Source organism: Antrostomus carolinensis, unplaced genomic scaffold, assembly GCF_000700745.2.
Source record: "Antrostomus carolinensis isolate BGI_N321 unplaced genomic scaffold, ASM70074v2 scaffold6341, whole genome shotgun sequence".
Lineage (NCBI taxonomy): Eukaryota > Metazoa > Chordata > Aves > Caprimulgiformes > Caprimulgidae > Antrostomus > Antrostomus carolinensis.
Genome location: NW_010294733.1, coordinates 13997 through 36449, shown reverse-complemented (window position 1 = coordinate 36449; position 22453 = coordinate 13997). Strand labels below are relative to the sequence as shown.

At 39.7% G+C, this 22453-nt stretch overlaps 1 protein-coding gene across 1 annotated transcript in view; it reads right to left on the bottom strand.

The window, feature by feature from the left end:
* Positions 1–298: 298 nt before the first annotated feature.
* The window catches only part of SLCO5A1 (solute carrier organic anion transporter family member 5A1), a 34075-nt gene continuing 11920 nt past the window's right edge, over positions 299–22453 (bottom strand). The window contains exons 4-8 of the mRNA XM_010177727.1: positions 20121–20319; positions 9547–9706; positions 5617–5858; positions 2530–2594; positions 299–928 (exon numbers count right to left, since the gene is read on the bottom strand). Of these exons, the coding sequence (XP_010176029.1) occupies positions 483–928; positions 2530–2594; positions 5617–5858; positions 9547–9706; positions 20121–20319 (1112 nt within the window). The 3' untranslated portion in view covers positions 299–482. The remainder of the gene's footprint in view (positions 929–2529; positions 2595–5616; positions 5859–9546; positions 9707–20120; positions 20320–22453) is intronic.

The window sequence follows — 22453 nt, the reverse complement described above, 5'->3', positions numbered from 1 at the left end:
CAACTATCCAAATAAGTTGCATAGTTTAAACAAGTTCAGTTGTGCTTTGTAGCAGAACTCACAGTAATTACTCATCTCTTAAAAATATGATTTGTGCATATGAAGTTGATGATACATTGAAGCATTTTTGTGACATCCAGACATCAACAATACGAGTTTCCGTCACTCTTCAACCGACTTCTCCTGTTCATAATACCTCACCCTTATACTGATATTAGATTAGAGCATGGACATTTAATGGACACATCTGAAATAATTACAAACACAATTTTTAAAACTCCATTGTCAGGAGGGGAGAAATAAGAACTTGGGTTGGTTTGAGGTATCCAGCCCTCAGGAACATACTATAGTTGTTTGCATTAAGCTTTGTTGGTTTTCTTACATGTTACATTGAGATTAAAAATAGAAGGCACAGGTGTTTTACAAGGCGCCATAATTAAGTCAACCAACAAAACTAAATATTACATTACCAAGCCAGGGGTCTATATCTCAGCAGTGACTTCCTCCAATGCATTTTCATTTAAGGAATTTATTGCTTCTGAAAAAGGGCCTGGGTATGTCTGTGCTATGCAGTTCATTCCTTGTGCCACACTTATATCTCCTTGGGAGCTGAAGGTAGGGCAGGATCTAGTCCGTGCATAGTTTTGTTGGGGTCCAACTTGGCCAACCATCTCACTCACAGTGTTCACCGGTGAAGCCCTCCATCTCTGTCTCTGCAGTTGCTCTTCTTTACACTTAATGGAATACCAGGCCAGGAAAATAAAAAAGAATCCCACAAACTTGAGGGCAGCTGCCAACCCAAAGTAGACAAAACGAAACGAGGTGACATCGTATTCCCAACAAGATCCTTGTACACCGCAATCCTGTTGCCAAAGCATGCACGTGGTGTCAATAACAGCCCCAAAATAAATTGGAGTGGGAATGTAAGCTGAAATAAAAATAGCAACAGAAATAATATGTGTTAAAATATAGTGGAAAACTTCTAAAGAAACTATATGCCTTAGCCAAACAGTGTAGGCCAAGAATTTTTGAGATTTCTACACCGCTGTTCTCACATGTAATGTAAAACATGGAAAACTGGTCAGCTGATCTTCCCTTATCCCACACATGAAACATTATCACAAATGGGAAAAAATTCAAGCAAAGGAGACAATGCAGCAGTACCTTCCAACAGGTGCTGCTTCAAACTATTGTCCCCAGACAGCTCTCTTGAACTATATATCCCCTAAAAGAAAATCCAGTGTCGCTCTCAGGAAATAAAATATGGGAGACAAACAAAATCACAGAATCACAGAATGGTGGGGGTTGGAAGGGACCTCAGGAGATCACCTAGTCCAACCCCCCTGCCAAAGCAGGTTCCCTACAACAGGTTACATAGGAAAGCGTCCAGGAAGGTTTTGAACATCTCCAGAGATGGAGACTCCACAACCTCTCTGGGCAGCCTGTTCCAGTGCTTCGTCACCCTCACAGTAAAGAAGTTTTTCCTGAAGTTTGTGTGGAACTTGCGGTGTTCCAGTTTTGCCCATTGCCCCTTGTCCTGTCACAGGGTACTACTGAAAAAAAAACCCAGCCCCACCCATTTGGCCCCCATGCTTCAGGTATTCATAGACATTGATAAGATACAACATTATCTCCAGAACTTTGCTTGCTGAACATCCATTGTCCATGAGCTGGGAAAAGGTGGGCATTGCTGCTTTAGATTAAGGAGAAAAAGCCCCAAAGTCCACAAAATATTTCTCTTACTGAAGATGGATGGAAGCCATGAGACCTCTAAAATTGCAAATTTTCTTTTGAATAGATCTTCCTGAGAAACAGAACTTAACTTCTAAGTCTGCTAAAATGCAGCCAGCCCATTGAATCCTCCTGCTTTCTCCAGAAATGCGACACCTTTAAGACAAGTCAGAAATGTCCTTCCTCAAAGAAAACTTCCAGAGGCAGCTCTACAGGCTTCTCCTCCTGCTCTCTTAGAATAGTCCTTGCTTGCTCTAGTCATATGTTTCCTAGCAGCTGAACAACTGCAGTATTCTTTATAGGCAGGATTTTAGAACTTCAAGACCTTGAAGAAACCACTTTGTGGAATAGACTTTTAACATGTACCCTTTCTGCTTTGAGACATTTGAAATTAGACATAAAGTAACAATTGCTTCTTATTTAAAAAATGCATGAAGCCACTGTTATTGCTGAAAACAATTAAAAAATCTGTTTTCAAAAAGAAAAAATCCTTATAAAATAATATTTAGTAAAAATTTTAAAATAAAATTTGAAACTGTAAAAATGTTCTGGGACAAAAGTGTTGTTCTAGAAAGTCAGTAACCAAAAAAAAAAAAAAAAAAAAAAAGAAAATTAAATATATTCTCTCAACTACAATGTTTTCAGAAGCTATTAAATTTAGGTTCCTAATACAATTAGTCAGGCAGTAAGTTGCAGATTTGTGGAATTTCAGTACTTTTATGGTACTAAAATTTACTTTTACATTTAAAATGAACATGGCAAACCTTTATGGAAATGCTGAGTAACTGTAAGACTTACCAAGAGTTCGTAATAAAACAAACTGCATCCCTAGTGCAAAGGGCCGCTCCCCGTCTTCCACAGACCTAACAGATAAAAAGCAAACTCCTCTGAAGAAACAGTCACAACAGATAATCATTGTAGTATGTTCTGGCTCTACCCTCCAGCTTTTTTCTGAGCTATAAAAAAATCTTTGTCTAAATTTCTTCCATTTACCTTCTAATATTGTTAACTCTTATTGCTAGGAAAAAATACAGCCAACCCCTCCTGTCCCTGTTTAATCAAAATCTCAATCACACCTTTTAACCTTTCTTTACCTGTGTAAGGCCTGAAGAATTTGATCAAAGCCCATTAAAGAAATTTAGAGGATCCATCCAAAACATTTATGGTTTCTTATGATAATTTTCTATTTCTTCATGCAATATTTTCTTAATCTTTTCCAGATAAATCAGAATTAATGGAGAATTAAGTTGCTGAAAGCTAGAATCAGCTTCTGAATTTAACAGATCTCTCCATAGCATAAGCACTTTGGAGCTACTTTAGGAAAAATATCAGTAGAAACATCCAAATAGTCTCTTCAAACACCGTTCCTTTTCAATACAAGTAATACAACATTTCTGCCATTGGTTTCAAAGGAAAAATGTCAATCCTTCAAAAGACTAAATAGAAAGTAAGGATATTCCACAATGCAACTCCAATTTTAGTAAACCACAAATTTTCTTCTGATTTAAAAAATATTTTTAAATATTAATCTAAAGGTCTGAAATTAAGATAGGCAGCTTCTAATGACCTTGAAGTATAAGACAAAAACGCACAAGAAGTCTGTAGTCAAAGAGGTGCATCTGTAAAATCACGGTTTTGAAGTCAAACACTCACTTAGAAATTGAGAAATTGGAGAACCAACCTGGGCCACAAATCTTGGACTGACGCTTTGTGAACAATATGTGGTTTGGGACAGTGGGTGTCACTGTGCACGTGTGTGGGCCATCCTTTTTTTGCTGAACATTACGAAATCCTGATGGTGATGTCCCTTATTCACCTCACCATTGCAAGGCTCACTGCAGTATTACTGTTCTTTGATTGTAGTTACCTTTGCATAATTGCAGTGCAACAACAATTTTTAAAATTATGATTATTGTACAGGTGGAAAACCCAAAGACAGAAGGAATAAGGTCAGAAGTCTCTGAATTATAACAGCACTGTGCACATAGTAGTTGAGCTAAGGTTGCACAAGCCACTGGAAGTCTGATGTGCCCACTCCCAAACGCTTGGCTTCACAGTCCCAATGGCGATCCTTGCACCCATTTTGTAGATTTTTTGAAAAGCAAACTGGAAGACAAATTCCACCACGACATGGCACAGTCCTGCATATGTCAGCAGCATGCTCCTACACAAACCTCAGCCACCTGAGCTGAGAACATGACAGCCAGAGAGGGCTTGTCCTTGCTGGAGATGAGACACAGATACCTGCCAAAGGGTTTCAGAGCTGTGCTCAGAGCTGGGCCTAAGGAGAGCAAAGCCAAGTCCTGATCGGCCTCATGTTTTCTAAAGCTCCATGACCTATTATAAAGATTTGCCATTATTATTTTTATAGGGGGCTAGTTGTGAGCAGCAGCAGAACACCAGTAGTCTCAGAATATCAGAGTGTAGATATAAAGACAACACTTAACAGGAGAAAATCATGCTTGGTTGGGAGAACCATTCCTGCAGACAGAAAAGGTATAAAATAGCTTGATTCAAAGAGAGATTTTACAAAAAACCAGGTCAAAAGGTCTCTCTATGTTAGCAATTAATGCAGCTCAAGAGAAGTAGGTTTATACAGCTAAACAGCTTGTGCTGAGGACCTGGCATCACCACAAGTATTTCAGGTTTTGTAGGGATTTACTTCAGATCAGCTCTAATCTGGCCCCAGGGTCTGAATGTCCATTTGCATCTGGATCATTTGGGATGTGCTTCTGAAGAGCATGTCAAACACTGGAACAGGCTTCCTAGAGAGGTGGTTGATGCCTCACGCCTGTCAGTGTTTGGACAATGCCCCTAATAACAGGCTTTCAGTGGTTAGGCAGTTGGACTAGACGATCATGGTAGGTCTCTTACAACTGAACTATTCTATTCTATCCTACCTTATCCCATCCTATCCTATCCAATCCTATCCTATTTTTCATATCTTCCAGCTCATCTCTGTCTGAAAGGAACTTACTTCTTGAACTCTAAGAGCTCTTCAGCTTCAGATTCCAAACCAAATCAACATCTTTACATCATTCTCATGGTCCTGTTACCAGTAGAAACAATTCCTATCTATGGGTGTGCTTTGTAAATCCTAGTAAGTAATTATTTCATTTTCCTCTAATACTTTCTCCTCCTCTTTTAACAACAACAATATAATTTATACAAATACAAATTTATTTTAGCAGTGGACTACATTCCATTTTTTCAGCTCATTTTCTTTAAAAATCAGACTGAAGTTCACTTATAGAAGCTGATTTTTAAATGAACAAAGATGTTACAGGGAGTGATAGTGTTTATCAGACCAGATGGCAGAGATGGGAAAATCCAATCCAAAAACCTGAACACTTTTTTTTCAAATGGACAAATAAATGACACTACTTTTTCGTACAAAGACTGTGCTATTCTCTAACCTTAAATGACCATGGTGACAACACTAGTACAGTACAAGTTCAAAATTTTTGTGAAGAAAAAAGGGAAGAACCAAAGACAGACATGTAGCAGGATCGAACAATTTTAAGAGAGAAAATAGAATAATTTTATATACTTTTTTTCATTTGCCTTTGAAAATCCAAACCACTGCTCTAAGAAGGTTGAAAATTTCATCAGGAGTAATAACTTTCTTACATGATGCTTTTACTTCTTCTCTCTTTATAGTATCTGGAAATCGCTGGGTTTGTCACGTTTCTTAAAGTAGATTATCATGTTACATATTCTAAATACAAGCAAGTTCCACGCTATCCATGTCAGCCCTATTCTATTCATTTTTTAAGGATACAGAAGCTTGAAGGAATTGGTCTGCGTTGCACCAGCCTCTTGACACAGGCACTGGTGACAGTGGGCGCAGCAAAAATACTTAAAAAACTGTAACTGAGTTCTCACCTGAGTGTCACTATGATTGCTGATGGCTGGGCACACGCTGTTATAAGGGTAACAATGAAGAGAAATATCAGGAACGGGATAAGCGTGTTGCAGGTTCGATCACACTTCCCAGAAACAGCGTAGCCATTCTCATTCAGGTAGGTTTTGACAATAACCAGCCGGAGCTGACTGCGCTGGCCCACTGTCGGAGGAGTGATCACCTGGCGACTCTGGACACAGGCACATTCTGTGTAATTTCTTACCTAGGGAGAGCAAAAAAGAACACTTCTGCATGAAAAACCAATGCAAGAAAGACATTGTGCAGAGCTGTGGTATGACAGTCCCATGGTACTTCTCAATCAGGAACCTTCTCCCTCTAGCATCATTACCCCAAGTACAAGCTAAGTTACCACTCCAAGTATTTTTAAAGCTGTCCAGGACTCTCTATGGTGAGATTGTCTTTCCATTGCTTTATTTAGGCTGAGTTTAAAAAATAATTCTGGAACAGTTTTGGAAAATTCTGCTTAAAACAACTCAATTGCTTCTGACAGAGATGCTGGAGAAAAGGTTTGTTTCCATTGTATTACAAAACTGTGAGGAAACACTCTTTAAGTGACACTGACAATGCCATATTCTGGAATTTGTCAGGTTGTTGACTTTCATATTCAGGAGGTGTCTTCTGCCATCTCAATGGAAGTCTACCCAGATCTGGCTAAAGAGCAACAAGCTGCACTTCACACTTGGAGCCCGGGACCTTCCAGCTGGATGTGGGTGTGGATGTGGATGGGATGTGGACAGGAGCAAAATCAGAGAATAAGGGGAAAGTAGAGACTTAAACAGTGAGTTTAGAAGACATGAGGGAGTCCTGAATGGACAAAGAGGCTGAAATTAAAATGAAGAGACTGAATAAAGAAGTGGCATTCATAGGCAAAGGGGATCATGATTTGAGCTAGAGCCAGATCAGAAATTGCCTCCTGTCACATCTATTCTACTGCTGTTTTCAAATAATCCAATGGCAAAGGCGTGTACAGTAAATCAGAATACTCCAGAGCTAGAGAAGAAACAGGTCAGGACCCATGTGATGTTACAGGAAGGAGGTTTTGTTTTCAGTGTTTGCATTCTGAAAACCTAGGACCACACATGCACAGAAGCTACGCTACAAGACGAACTTAATGTTGAAAATTTAAGTACTTGGACACCAGAAAACATCCAAATTATAGTTGCTTGTCAATTTTAATGTATACTTTTGTATGTGTTCATACTATGACATAGCTTCCTGTTTTTTTCCCATGGGATTTAACTGAACATCTTAATAATGTATCAATTTATCCAGGATTTTCAAAATGTCGCTTCAGGTATTTTTTTTCCCTCACACTAAACATAATCCACTACAAAGACAGAATGAATCATATTTCATATGGATTTTTCTATCACACTCACTATTATAGCTTAACTCTTTAAAAAAAAAGAGTAATTTACCTTCAAAACAGTTAGGGTTAAGGCACTGATGCTGTTATCTCTATTCTGTAGCTAAGTAACTGAAATGGATCAAAAGTTTTACAAATGCGGGTGACTCATTTGAGACAAGTGGGATTCTTTTTATCAGAACATTTTCCATTATATACAACTTAATATACTCTAAACATAACTTTTCATGCCTTTAGATACAGATTTAGGCACTCAGTGCTTCTACAAATGGCACTTCTGCTTGTTGCTCATGTCCGTCATCCAGAATATGAAGAATACAAGATTAATGACCAACTGGGAGAAGTTTTGTTTAACTGACTTGCCCAACATCACTTAGGAATGAAGGCAATGACAGAATCTAGTTTCCCAAGGCAGCACTCTACTCTCTAACAGTAATCACACGAGTATCTGTTTTCTTCCTAAAGTCCCTCACCTTAATCTCCTTACTGCTTCCAAATGCAAATGCCAAAGAGGCATCCTACAGAAAACAGTCCTCTCTACTACACAGTCTTGCTTTATTGCCAGAGAAACGAAGTCTGTGGTAAAACAAGACAGGCATGACAAAACAGAAATGCTAGAGTGCGTATATATATATATATGTGTGTGTGTGTGTGTGTGTGTGTATATAAATAAAACAGGTATGAACCATGCACTTGCATCCTTTTCTCCTACTTCCCATTTTTAAATGGTTAATTTTGAAAACACTATATATTATAAACTTAAATCTGAATATTATAGGCTAGCCACATTTTGTGTGTTATACAATGGCACAAGCTTACATTTGTTGTTTTTAAAAGTACCCTACATAAAGCATTATTTAATGAAGAAGCACATTTTCCTATCAATGTGAACCCTATTCTATTCACCTTTAGCTACTAAGTTAAAACTTCAGGCCATCAAGGATCTTTTCTTAAATCATGAGAGGAGACAGTATGTTTCAAACTCTGTAGTGAAGAGCACATACTGCCAAAGTACCTCCCTACTAAATGAATTAATAGTGCCAGTTTGATATTAGGTAGCAAAGAAATGTAGCAAAGATCAAACCTATGTCTCAATCCAGCAAAGCACAAATAAGGTTTATATAGACACTGAAAGTTAATCACAGGCTCACATCATGGGCTTTTCCAACTGGATCAAAGAAATTTGCTACTCAAAACCAGTAAGATATTAAAAAAACCCCTAAGCCTATAAAGGAAACTAATCTGTTCTCAGTGGCATCTATGTATGAACCTGCATTTCCAGCACATTACCCAGTCAACCTGAGAAAGCAGTACTGGACCTAACATCCTCCTGCTTCACAGGCTGAGTCAGGACAGCAAATCAGGAGACTGATACATTGTAAATAAGCTTTCTGGAAAGCACAATCAAATCCTCAGAAAATCAATGTTTACATTACTTTCTGTCCTTCTTAATTATTCTTTTTTAGAGGACAGTTCTGTAACTGAAGAATTTAAGAGTTCATCTTTTGCACGAAACAAGCATGACCGTAACTCTCTGTTAATATTTAGGCTAGATTCTACGTTTCAACTGTTTTCTTTTGCCCAGTCCTGGAAACTGCCAAATTTCCATGGTGTGATTTTACCAGCAGGATGCTCTTTCCCATTCCAGCATAACTGAAAGACTGAGCTGTAACAGGCAATGCATTTCCAAGAAAGTCAGTGGATCATTAACATCCTTTCAGTTCTAGTTACTTGAGCTCAATGACAATCACTTCATTTAGCCTGGAAGAGGTTTAGAGAAAGGCTATAAGAATGGGCAAACTATTTTAGAAGAGCAGAATACATGGGCATTCTTTACCTAGCCACACAAACAAAAGACTTATCAATACACCGGTGCAGGTACAACAGCTACTTATGCAAAATGACAATGCTGACACAAACACCAATGACTTTAAAAAGGCCATAACTAAATTTAAACAGGAGTTTAAAACACTTCCAACTACCTGAAGTGTTAAGTTCTTCCTTCCACTCAAAGAGAGAGAGAGAGACAAAAAAACCCCAATATTGCTCTTAAGGGTAACACTGATGCGCTTGTGGAGAGACAGTATGACAGGGATGCCTATGCTAATAGAAAGCTGAACTAGATTACGCTGAGTCAAGGTCCTCTCTCCAAGCCCTGCAGGAACAGCAGACACACAGGCCACTGCCATGGGGGACTTCAGAGTCTGTACGGGAAACAACAGCCCTCCCTACCCCTTGGCACTTTGCACTCACTCAGCTGGAGGATTCACTTGGTACAAATGAACTTGTGCCTCAAGTCTGTACAGGACTGTAACTGAAAGGAGGAAGAGGAGTGGGACCATGCAATAGTAGCATTACCAGCCTTTCAAAACAGGGAAAGACTCATGCATGAGTCAGCTGCAGAGCAACTGCTCTGAAGCTTAGAAGGAGGATGCTTGCACTAAAAACAGAGCAGGCTTTGATCTGCATCAGTCCCGAGGGGCTACTCGCAGGTTGTATGTGGGTGGGTGAGTGAAGCACTTACCCCTGTGCTGTGGTTTCCACCATTGATGCAGCCAGCTAGGCAAGGATTAAAGTATGTTATTCCATCTGATCCACAGACAGGTTCGTACTCATGAATCTTACATCCACAGTTAACATTACAGCTCCCAGTCAGATTCCTGTGGGCCATGGCAAGAGTGGGACTGAAGAAAGGAAAAAGAACATGCTAGTAGAGCAAGCACAGATATCCTGCTGTTCAGAAGGAGAAAACATCCTACTCATTAACTCAGGAACTGAGAGTTGATTATCAGAGAAAGATTGCATTAACTCTAGGTTATGTGCATGATTTAAACAACCTAGAACACCCAAGGCATCCCTGCCATCAACTAAAAACACAACACAAAAATAATACCAAAGTTTAAAACTTGTATCTTATTTGTCTAGGTAATAACTGTATTTTTCCCGTTTTTTGGTTTTTTATTTTCCTTTAAGAGCTATGACACCACTTTTTTGTATGTCTATCCTAAGCTGCAGCAATTTGTTGTTGATTACTAGTGAAGGGCTCAGTGATGAATGTAAGCATTATGTGAACTAATAGACATCTCTTCCCACATACCAACAGCTGTTCAGAAAACTGAATGCTTATATCATTTATATGCATATGTGAAATCTACAGGAAGTTCTCAAGATGTGGAGGAGTGTTGTGCTTTTCCTAAATGTCTGTGAAAGAACCACTGCTCTGCTTCCCTGGACCATTCCCCAAAATCTTGCCAAAGCACAACTTCGTAGGTCCTTCCCAGAAAGGTTTGGTGGTATGCTTAGAAGGAACTAAAGAGAATTTCAAAGCTGAAGGACACACACATGCAAAAAACCAGGCTCTTCACTATCTATCACTGCTGCTCCAAATAGGTGGTTGAACAGATCTCAACTGTCACAGCAAGGAACTGCATTAACTCTTCACTGGCAAGTGCCATGCCAGCCTAGGCAAGTCCTCACTACACAAAGGGACCCCAACAATGGCAGCAGTTCATGGCACTCATCTGAGCTCCGTGGCTCAGGAAACAACGCCCAAATGAAGCACTGCACTGAGACAACTACAAGTCTCTCCTGACACACCCTCTCCTCCAGCTAACACCTCTGGGCCGTGTCTAGAGAGAACAGGTCATTCAAATGCAGTCTTGATCCCCCCAGATGGCACTGCCCTGGGTGCTGGGAGCTCCAAAACAAGACAGAACCAATATCCAATATCCTGAGCTGCCAAGGGGCAGTCAATATGAACCACTGAGTACCAGTGTGCAACCCATGGCTGGAATCGAGATTTTATAAACATTTAATCCCACTGTGGCTCTACCATTGCAGATCAATCCAGAAGTGACAAAGTCCTTAGTAACGGCAGCATCCATATATATGAGATCACAGACTCTTCATCAGAATATGACAGGGGAAAAAAATCCCACTGATCAAATGGTGCTTTTTGCTACCAGTAGAAAGAAATCAACTCTGGTTAGAGCTGACAACCTGCTGTCACCATCACAGGTTTTGACTTGGGTTGACTAGGTCACACAGTCACCAAATTAACCAGTTACTGTGTTACATACCATATTACTTCAGCCCTGCCCAAAACTACTCTCAGGTCACTCAATAATGCCCAGCTTTGGGCAAAAACACTGGAGGAGACACCCAGCTACCTCCTGCGCTGAAGGAAAGCCCAAGCTGACACTGGACTTTTAACATTCCTGGGCAGGGTAAGGGCTTGGAGTACAAAACAGAAGAGGAAAAGCATTAGCAGGCACAAAGGTAACCTAATTGCAATAAAATAATAGTAAAAACTCCTACCTAACTGTATAGACAAATTCTGATTATAGAGAAACAGAGTAAGTTAAAATGAAAGAGTTAAAAAAAGATAAAATAGACACTAGTTTGTTTGTTCCCAAATTAAAAACAGACTGGTATAACTAGATCTAGTGTATATGGAGCTAATATCAGAGGATGTAAGATGTCAATCTCTATTACACAGAATAATAATATCTCCTCATTAATGATGAATTAGTTGATGATCATATCATATTTTTCTGACAAATAACTAATCTGAAAAGCCATTTCTTTCTAATGGGCATATTTTCTTGAAAATCTCAGACTAGTTTATAAAGAGCCACTACACTACCTTTGGCCCTTTCAGTTACTGGATTACATTAAAATATTTGCAAGCTCTAGTGAAATCTTGTTGTTAAAATTAAATAAATCACATCTAATATTAACTACTCTAATCCAATCACATCTATTACTTGAAGGCATTATTCCAGAAGGTACTTGAAAGTATAGGCATAAAATAGTACCTTTTATCCATGCTATTACTGAACATGCTAGCTCAGGTAGCAAAAATAAAATGACTGTTCCACTTAGTTATATATGCAGACACACCTTGAAATGTAAGTTATTTTCTACTGTCATTATGCAGCCAAATTATAACAAGCATGAACTTTTAAACAGCCCATATTATGTTTATATCTATTTTTACTACACTTGCCATGTTCTCTGTCTTGTTTCAGGTTGCTAAATTAATTTAATAAGTGGAAAGGCAAGAGTCTGTAGTGTGGTTTATTGATGGTTCAATTTTCTGCATCTCATTTGAAATTTCATCTGAGTTTAAAATATTGCCAGCAACATAAATGCATTAAGCCAGTGGAAAAGGTACCACAATTACCTTATTCATACCAATCTATTTCCAAATGATAGGGTTGGCTGAGGCTAGGGAGCCTAGCTCTTATTTTCAATATTCTATGGAAGCTGGGTTTTCATATCTAATTGGCAGACTACTGGATAAACAATGCAATGAAGAACACTTTTCACTTCCATTTATGAAAAAAATGTCAGGTGGTTTAAAAGTATCAGCCAGGAAGAGGAAGGAGGGACATTCTATTTTCATTTCTGTCTAAAGAAATCATGGGTCCCAAATTCTGCACCCACACTTCCTCTTCACTGCATAAGGTAATTCCAAACCACTGAAAATGGAAAAACTGCTGATACCAACATTTTCACCTGAAGCTTCTCCTGTTACTTAGGAAAATCCCCATTTTATTATGTTTTCAGGAACTGCAGTCTATAGTTTCCTGGGATGCTTAATAGCTTTCTTTTTCTGAGGTTTACCCTCAAGTTTAAGTCTTACTTTCTGTCATAGCTGCACTCTAAACCGTAAATGCTATTTTGTGTCCCAAAGTATTCAAATGTTAGGTATTGCAATATTCAGTATTGTGATGCACAATACACCATACACAATAATCTGAGATTGAAGAATCCAAAAATATGCTTAATCTGGGTTTTGGAAAGTATTAACATACTTCAAACATCCCAAAGTCATTCTTCAGTCAATGCACTCCTCTACCTTCTCCACAGTGGTCACAACGGCAGGAGACATAGTTTATCTCAGAAGACAAGGCCATGCAGCCTGTCATCTGCATGGTTTTGTGACTCCTCATAGCTAGAGTGCAGGGTAGCTGAACAGTGAAGAAAGGTGGTGTTTTGAGAATGCAGTTTTGGATTTTATTTTTTTTTTCTCATAGGTTTTATTACAGTGGTACCAGAATCCTTTGGTGTGTCATTAGCTTAGTTGCAAAGTTTACTTTACTCCATGTGCCACCTTTCACCAGAGTTTCACAGACTACAATAACTCTGGCCTCAGCCCACAGAGGGACACAGCTTCTGGATCCTCTCCCAAGAGGTGGGATCTGCATAGCTCCATGATAAAAGGCTGTCCCTCCTTCCTCTTCCTGGCTGATACTTTTAAACTAACTGACATTTTTTTCACAAATGGAAGCAAAAATCTTGCCTTGGAAATGATGTTGTTGTGCACAACCTCTCCACACCAGGCACTGCAGCATAATATTGAATTAACCATGCTGCCTGTTTGCCCTGCTCTCAGTATGGCTCAATGGTGCCACAGAGAGGCCACTGCTGTTTAAGACCAGATGAAGTATTTTTCCTCTTAGCAGATCAGTAGATATCCAGTGAATTTTAGCATCTCCTCAGCCAGGCAGGAGCTGAACAGGAATCTAGATTGAGTTTGTGGCTGCACCCCCAAGATCCTGTACACATGCTCACAGACCGTCATGGTTGCAGAGCCCCACAAGGGCTGCTGTTTGCTTGTCTTCACATCTGTAATGCATGGGCAGGACCACTGTAAAGATAAACAGCTAGAATCAGACTTTCTGCAACCCAGCTACCTCATGGACCACAAGGGATGTTCTACTGCTCCCATCTTCTACATCCAAATAGCTCAGAGACTAAGCTCAGGAGCCACTCAATGCACAGTGAGTGTCAACTGTGTCATCCATCACCTCACCTCCTGTCATTAGTGACAGTAAGCAGTACAACTGCTGCTTAGTGGCTTCCAGTTGACTGATTTCTAATGTGTTTATACACCCCTATTTGCTTTTGCTGAATATGCTTGCCTTTCCAGCTGGGCACTTTTGCAGTCAATCAAATGTTACTAAGTAGCTATTAAATATTTATTGACTGTCTACTGATCACACAAATCAGGTTCACAAATTTGGCTCCTGGAGCTACTTTACACTTTATGGTCTAGCCGGGTGTTAACCAAAGCCTTTGTGAGTGTTTTCTTTCTTGTGCCATAAACAAACAAGGCACAGTTTCAGAAACAAGTTGCAGCTTGAGCAGGAAATTAAATATCCAGGACTGATATTGGTTCTGTCGCCTTCTTAGCTATCAGCTGAAACTTGTCTTATTATATCACACAGGATTCTAGAAATGGTATGAAGCAATATGTCACATAGCAACAGGCAGACTTTCCCAGTAATGTCTCAACAGAACCTTTTATCCAATGGAAAACACTAAATCATCAAAACATTCCTTGGGAACATACTGATTTCAGCAGCACCGTGACAGAAGTTTTTCACACCAGCAAGAGAGGCAGCATTTCTGGAGTTCCACAAGCCCCTTGGCAGCCTGCTGAGCTGGATGTCCCAGATGCCTGAATACCTGGGGTGAGCTCCCCAGCCTGCCTGGGAGACCCTCCAGCCCAGGCTGCAGGGAAAGGCACAGATCAAGTTCCTCTCTCCAACCTCTCCCACCCTGAGAAACGCATTCTTATGACCTCTTTTCCCTCCATCACGTAAAACTCTTCTCAGCAGCAGCAGGTGGGTCGTGTTGTTGCCCAGGCAGGACAGCCCACTCCCCTGCTCCACTTCCGTGGCTAATTCGCTTCAGCTGCACTGCTGAATGTTACCACGACACAGAGGTTGGGAAATCAGCTTAAAAATAAAGGTGAATGAAATCAGACATGCAAGAAACATGAAACTGGAACCTGAACTGAGACCACTATGATAATTTAATCTCAGGGGCATTTTTTTGTTTGTCCCAGAAGAAGCCTTAAGTTTACAGATACACAAAGCAAATATGCTCAAATTAATAACAAGCTACTACAAGATGTGTCTCTCCAGCTTTCATCACCTTTTCTACTTCAGCAAATCACTGTTAAGGTTTATTTGGGGGATTTTTTTGTTGTTTACAGCAAATGCCTTGCATGCAAAGATTTTTTTTTTTCCATCCCTTCAAGAACATGTGATGGACAAAATCATCTATTAACTGTTTCCAAAAGCTCATTATCAGACAGTTGTAAGAGGTTCATGCATTCATCTTTATTACCTTCACTGTTCACTCATTGTTCACTCCTTTTTCAATGATGGAAAACTAACAAAGAATGAAAGAATTCAGAAGCTGGGGACATTAAATCTCTACTGATGCATATCTGTAACCCCATTTTCATCACGTGTTCTACCACATAGCACATATTATAACAGATTTCTCCCAGGAGGGGATCATTTTTTCTTGAAGGAACGTACTTTTCCAGCAATAACCTGAACCAAAGTACTCTACTAATCCTGCCTTCTGACACTGGGAGGCTGCTTACTCTCCACAAAGGAAAACAGAGCATTGATCCCTGAATTACTGCAAAGCACATCGCACATGTACCTGCATCAGTCAGAAAGAACAGGCTCTTAGGGAAATTGCAACAAAGCTAGTAATTCCTGCTTGTGAGGTGGCCTGTGGTAAAAGCAGCTTAGTTTCACTGTCCCCAGTGCTGTAGACACACAGGATGTCTGAGAAAGAGCTGCCCTGCTTGTTTCAGTGGGTGCAGATGCTGTCAGCTTGCAGCGCTGCTTCACTTGAGCAGCCAAGGACACTTGTCGTGCACAAGCCCACCAATAGAAACCAGCTCCAAACAGTGTTTCCTGAACTATTCTTTCTATTACAGTGACACTGCTCCTTTCATTAATAAGATTCAACTGCAAGTTTCTTAAATGTATGTTGGGACAAAATCCAGAATACTCTAACAAATTGCACTTCTTGGTGAGACTGTTCTGTGGCTCCATGACATGATGATGGTAAAGCTAATAAAGAGGAAAACATTCATTAGTCACATCTAATAAAAAAAGGGACCCTAGTTCCTAACTTTTTTTTTTTTTTTTTTTTTCTTCCTAAATCCTCCTCTCCAGCTACTACTCTGTGGAAGGCTTGTGGTATAGCAGTAAAGTAAGGAAAGGGAAAGCATAAGGCAAGATTTGTTGCTTGGAGTATTTTAGAGCTGTGACCTGTTATTTCAGACACCCAGGTTTGGACTGAAACCTCATTGTGGTGGCAGGCAATGCACACACAGGTGAACCCTCTTCCCAGGAGGCTACAATCTAAATGAAATGCATTTTTTTAAAAAACAACAAAAACAAAAAAAACAGTGCCTAACTATATTTTGGTACATCTAAACAAAGAATTGGTTTGCACATGATTTTATTCATATTTATTTAGATCACTGTAGCAACCTACAGGACCAAGGAGATAACCCCTCACCACATAATTTCTATTACCTTAATATTGGGTTATATGATAAAAAAAGATTATCTTAATTTCATAGCAATCTTTTTGGTTTGGTATTGAAAGACATTCTAGATGGCAGAGATCTGCAGACTCCTTGTTGGCCAGCAGCTGGAATCACAGCAATGATGCAATTTTTGTGTAGCTGTCAAACAAGGGACCCTCTCACTGTGTTAGCTGGATTCCTGCTTTGTTGTTATTGTTCTGATCCAATTAGTCACTGTTTTCAAATTAAGGGATCCAACTGGCTCACTGGACTGAAAGAGATACAAGAATAACAGAAACCCAAACTGGTGGTATAAGAGGAAGAAAGGAATTATTTTTTTTTTTATGTGAAGTGCCTCAGTAAGTTAATTGCATGTTTTAACTAAGTCTTAATTGCACCAACACAAGAGAAAGCAATCCAGAAAGGTTGTTTTGATTCATTACATACCAGAAATGTGAGAGATGGACTTGAACTAATCCGGGAATCTGTCACTATGAGTGAGCTTCCCATGGAGCCTGTTTTAGTTGCCTTATACCCAAAAACATGGAAAAGACAGGTCTGCAAACAACCAAAGCAGCTGATCTCTGCTATTTCCACTTTATTCAGCACTGGTGAGGCCACAACTGCAGTGCTGGGTTCAGTCCTAGGCTCCCCAGTAAAAGACAGACATGGATGTACTGGAGAGTGTCCAGCAAAGGGCCTCTAAGGTGCTGGAGCATCTCTCCTACAAGGAAAGTCTGAGAGAGCTGGGACTGTTCAGCCTGGAGAAAAGAAGGCTGAGGGTCAGCTCATCAATGTTCATAAATACCTGAAGAGAGGGTGCAGAGGACAGAGACAGACTTTTTCCAGTGGTGGCCAGTGACAGGACCAGAGGGAATGGGCACACACTGAAACACAGGAGGTTCCCTCTGAATGTCAGGAAACACTTTTTCACTGAGGGTGACCAAGCACTGGCACAGGTGACCCAGGGAGGCTGTGAAGTCTCCCTACTTGGAGATCTTTCAAAAGTTGTTCTGGACAAGGAGAGAATTCACTAATTTAGGACTTCCCATTCAGATGCTGGTTACAGGGCAAGAGAAGGGATACTGTATCACAGTTTGACATAAGGGTCCTTACACTGTGTTCAAATATCAAACGTTTTCAGAGACGTGGTCGGGGCACAGAATAACAGGTTCTAAAACACTGAGATGTTTAATACAGAGGAACCCTTGACCTTCCTGATAACAGCACTGCTGATGACACACAACAATGGCAAAACTCCTTGTGCCCAACATAAAACAGCAGAAAATCCTTGCAAATGTATTCTAATCTGTGTATGCCTCCAGGTCTCATCCACTTCCTCACAACTGGTACAGTTAGAAAAATGTTGAGGTATGAAACATCATTGCCTACTTTGCTGAGGACTGGTATGCACATACTTCTATGTTAACTAAATCCCAGCTTATCCTTCTTTGTACTGGTTTATGGCTCATTTCATCAAAGAAAAAAACAACTTTTTAAATGTAAAAGAACAGTAGAAATGAATGTGTTTGTCCAGAGAAGATTCTCCTGCAGGGTTTGTCTACACTGCCCAGTACAGCTGAGCTCTCTGGATTGCTGCCAGCACAGGTAGCTCAGACATCAGACTCAGCATAGCCACGTTAAGGTAGAACCTCATGCAAGACATTTACTCCAAACCAAGCACTTCTCCTACCCGATCCAGCCTGTTGAACTGGTGTTGATGCCCATACGCTGCACTGTACTGGAACCACAGAATGAAGTATGTGCTTTATTAAACCTCAAAATGAAAGCATGCTTTTTTGTTACATGAAAAATAACACTCTCTAATGTCCGAGTTAAAGGGTTGCCTACCAAGTAAATGATTTGCAGTTATGAAATGATTGACTGTGAGGATCAAGAAAATGTTTATCATGTCAGATATTCAAGATGAACTTATGTGTAGTTCTGTTCCCTTATTATAATTTTGATAATAAATTTGGATTTGATCTCTGCATTTAAAGAAATCATATAGGGCTGGGGCTGCAAACTCCTGCACCATGCTTTAAAACATGCTGGTAATTCTCAATTTCTGATGACATTACAGTATAAGCATACTGATTTTCTACTGATTTCAAAGAGTTGATATACCTCAACACTTCCGAGAATTTTGCCATTGCCATCTCTCACCTCTTTTCTCAATAAGAACAATTAGATGAAGGTGGCAAAGCAGTAATGCTACTGCAGACTTTCAGAACAGCTGTGAATAGATGCCTGTTTCAATTCATGCTATGCATTTACTGCAAATGTTATTACTACTAAAAAAAAAACCCCAAGCCAAATACTCTTACAATTCCAGTGTGAAGGTTATGTGTTACACAGCAGTAGTTTGCCTTATTTTCAACTTAAAACTAGACTTAAATAGTATGTTTCACAAACAGAAAACTACAGCCTCTCATTAGCCACATCGGGACATTCTGACTTGCCACACAGTTCAATTAATTGTCATCTGAAAAATTTATGTTTTACTTCCTATTAATTTTCATTTCTTCATCTGTCCCCACAGGGTGTCACAAATGTCAATAGCAGGTAGACAGTCAAAACGTTCCATCCCCTTCCCATCCCCATTCTCTCCTTCTTCAGCACACTATGCTCAGATGAGGATATGTCACCGTGCTACTCCCCTCTACAGTCAGCTGCTCAGCACCAAGCTTTAACTCTAGATATTAAGAATACAAAGGAGTAAACCAGCTTTCCATTAGCTCATGACTTTCAGTTGCTGGTTCTCCTTGCTCTAGGATTAGGGTTTGACATCAGTATAGTAACACCCACCAACACGCAGTGCGAAATATTCTATGTGCAAACAGTGCCTGTTTTCTTCCCCCTTTGCATCCCATTTTTCCACTCTGTTTTTCTCTTGGCTTGCTCACTGCCCTACTGTAGTTCTTTTTTCCCCATATGATTATCTCTTTTCCTGCTCTGCACTTCTTCTACACTGTCTTCCAAACCTCAAAATAAGAAAGAAAAGCTCATGATCAGGCTTCTGAGGAATTACCTTCCAGTGAAACACCTCCTCACAACTTTTACCACACTGTCTTCCTTCCAAATATCCCTCATTTTTTTAAAATGCCCTTCCATGCATTTCTTACTGTCATAGCCTAAATCCCTAATCGACCATACCTTCTGACATCCACACCTTTTTCATGACAGCCTTGTTCATTCTCAGTATACCTTTAAGGGTTATGATCTAGTCCTTGTCTTGATGATGACCCAGCAAGCGCTGGAAGGCATTCATACAACTAGTAAGGGGTTCAGAAGCAGTGCACACTGTTAATGTTGATATCATGTGTCCAAGGGATTCCTCTCAAATAGGGACTGTAGACCTAACACACTATTATGGCAATAATAAGCAAACCTATTCAGAAATAATCTTTATAATCCTTTTAGTATTTTCACAACTTCCATGAGCAGAAAACATTTTGAAACATCAACTTAACTCTTAACAATTTACAGAGGATATTATTCTTATTTTTCTGTAAAAATCATTGAAGTCCATTCTAATGCATTTTCCCATCCCTCGAAAAGGTGAGTTGTTACATAAGCTTCATTATAGAACCAAAGGGCCACACAGTAACAGTGTGTGTTTATATCACAATACTCACCAAATTCTCATTTGAGCATGTGATTTCCCCAACATATCAGCCATAGGCATTTTTTACATTTCTTTATCAGCCTTATTGTTTTGCCACAGATGATTCTAAGATACTTACCCAGTTGTGTAAGGTATATTTATTCCCCCTAGATTAATGCTTTCACATCCAACAATGAAGAGAGTTGAAAAGCAGAGCAGAGACACACCACTGCATATCATAGCCAACTTTGCAGACTCTCTCGCACCAAGTTTCAGTTTTTTAATGATATAGCCGCCTAGGACAATACCAACACCAGCACTTGGGACAATAATCACACCTGTTGGGGGGGGAAAAAAATAAAATTAAAAAAAAAAAAATCGAGCAACATTAAAACAGGGCCTATAGAAATGGTATAAAACATAAGTATCAGTTTCATCTCTAATTAGATGACTATGAATGCTCCACTAAGATCTCCATTGTCTGATTCTCTCCTAGCAAACTGAGTCAGACTTTTCAAACCTCTGGAGTGTTGTCAAAGAATTAATAAAAGCCTCCTTATGATATTACCAGCAGCCAAAGCACTATAAGAGAACTATTGTACTTACAAGCAGAAACATTGCTTTGTATTTATTTTAGAATGGAGAGAAGGGATACACATTGGTCCAATTTAATTACTGAAAATTTGAAGAAATCCAGATTTGGACGCAAACCTTCCTCTTCCTACTCTCATGATTAATTCCAGTGAAGCACAAATGTGAACCTCAGACAGGACCCCAGAAGCCTTCCCACTTGTGAGTGCACACACGAGCCTAGCTGCAAATTCTGCCTTCTGGATACTTTAATCAAGCTGAATAGCACTTTCTTATATCAGCAGCCCCATTCATCTCACCACAGCCATGTGGAGTGTAAACTGATTAAACATTATTAAAGAAATAAAGATACTAGAATTAGTATTACGGTAAGTTTAAGACACAAAAGACATGCCTATGAGATTTCTGTCGCTCTGTTGCTGCAGTTATAAGGTAGCAGTTCAGCAACATGTCACCAGGCTGTCCTCACTTCCCAGGGCCTGAGGTGATGGTGTCAGTGAATGTCTTGCACTTCTCCGCTTCCCTTGGCTTTTGCTTCTCAGTGACATGTGAGAAAGTCTTTAAACAAGGTCTTTGTTAATAAAGATGCATTCCACATAAATACGTGATTTGAAGAACTTCTGGCAGCTGCATGTAAGGAGAAGGAGCTAATCTTTATAATCCAAATTCTTAAAGATGTTCGTCTACTTTTTAAAGAAGTCAGTAAGACTTGCAAATACCTTTAATATTATTGCAAAGCATTCTCACTCTCTGCTAATTTGTGTAAAAGTGAAGGGGACATTATATTACCAAAATATTGAGATCATGAAAGCAAAATAAGAAGTAAAAATAGTTGCTGCCTTAATTATACTATCATCACCAATGGCATTATAAAATAAAATGTCATCTCATGAGGAAGACTCTTAATAATAACCCTTCTCAGACTCAAAACTAGTCTTTCTTGTAAGAGCAGAATTTAAATGTATGAGTCTTTCTAGGAGAATTAAATTACTTTCACAAAGTTCAAAGCTGTTATCACTCTCCAGCTGTTATACCTCTCACTTTCAACGACTGAATATAAACGAGGGAAAGAAATAATGCAAATCCTTTCACTTGCACCGAAAATGTTCTCTGTGGGTGAAAACGGTAACTCAGTCATCTGAGTCTACCAAAGCAGCCTACCCTGCTCTGCAAAATCTGTGAGAAGCCCACATCCACATAGAAGGCAGACTGGGATCACTTGCAATGCCTTCTAAAACACCCCTGTCAGGTGAACCAAATTCCATGGACCAAATCCATGGCTACATCAGTTATATGAACTAAGGATCTAGCCCAAGGTAAACGCTTACTGATGATACAATAACCTCAGTATTTTATTCTTCTTCCTTCCACCTTATAGCTTAGCTTTGCGTTTTTAACCTCTTTTGGACCTGAATTTACCTTTTTTTCTTGTCCTCATGAAGGTACTGATATTGGAAAAGCCTTTCACTGGAACTGGGACTCTGTGCATCTATGTCTAGTACCTTGTCAAAACAGAGCATGTAAATATTTTGCGAGGCATTAGGTTAGTGGTTCTTCCATTAGTGAGTTATACTGCGCTGCTGTTTTCATCTATCCTCTGCCACACCACAAAGATCAGAACATTAAAAATGAGGAGAACATGAGCAAATTGCCCACCAAGGCTCGCTCTCATTCAGGAGGATGGAAAGGTAAAGGAAACCCTACAGAGAAGAAGCAGAAAGACAGATTCCTTCATGCAAAGTGGAGCTGAGGATGGACAAACTCTCTCTCTGGGAGAGAGTGGAAGGGCAGGAGCAGATTTCACTGTTTGTGGTGAAGGCAGCAGAGAGAAGCACTCATTCGCTCCTACACTTCAGGAAGTCTGACAACTTCTTTTGCCTT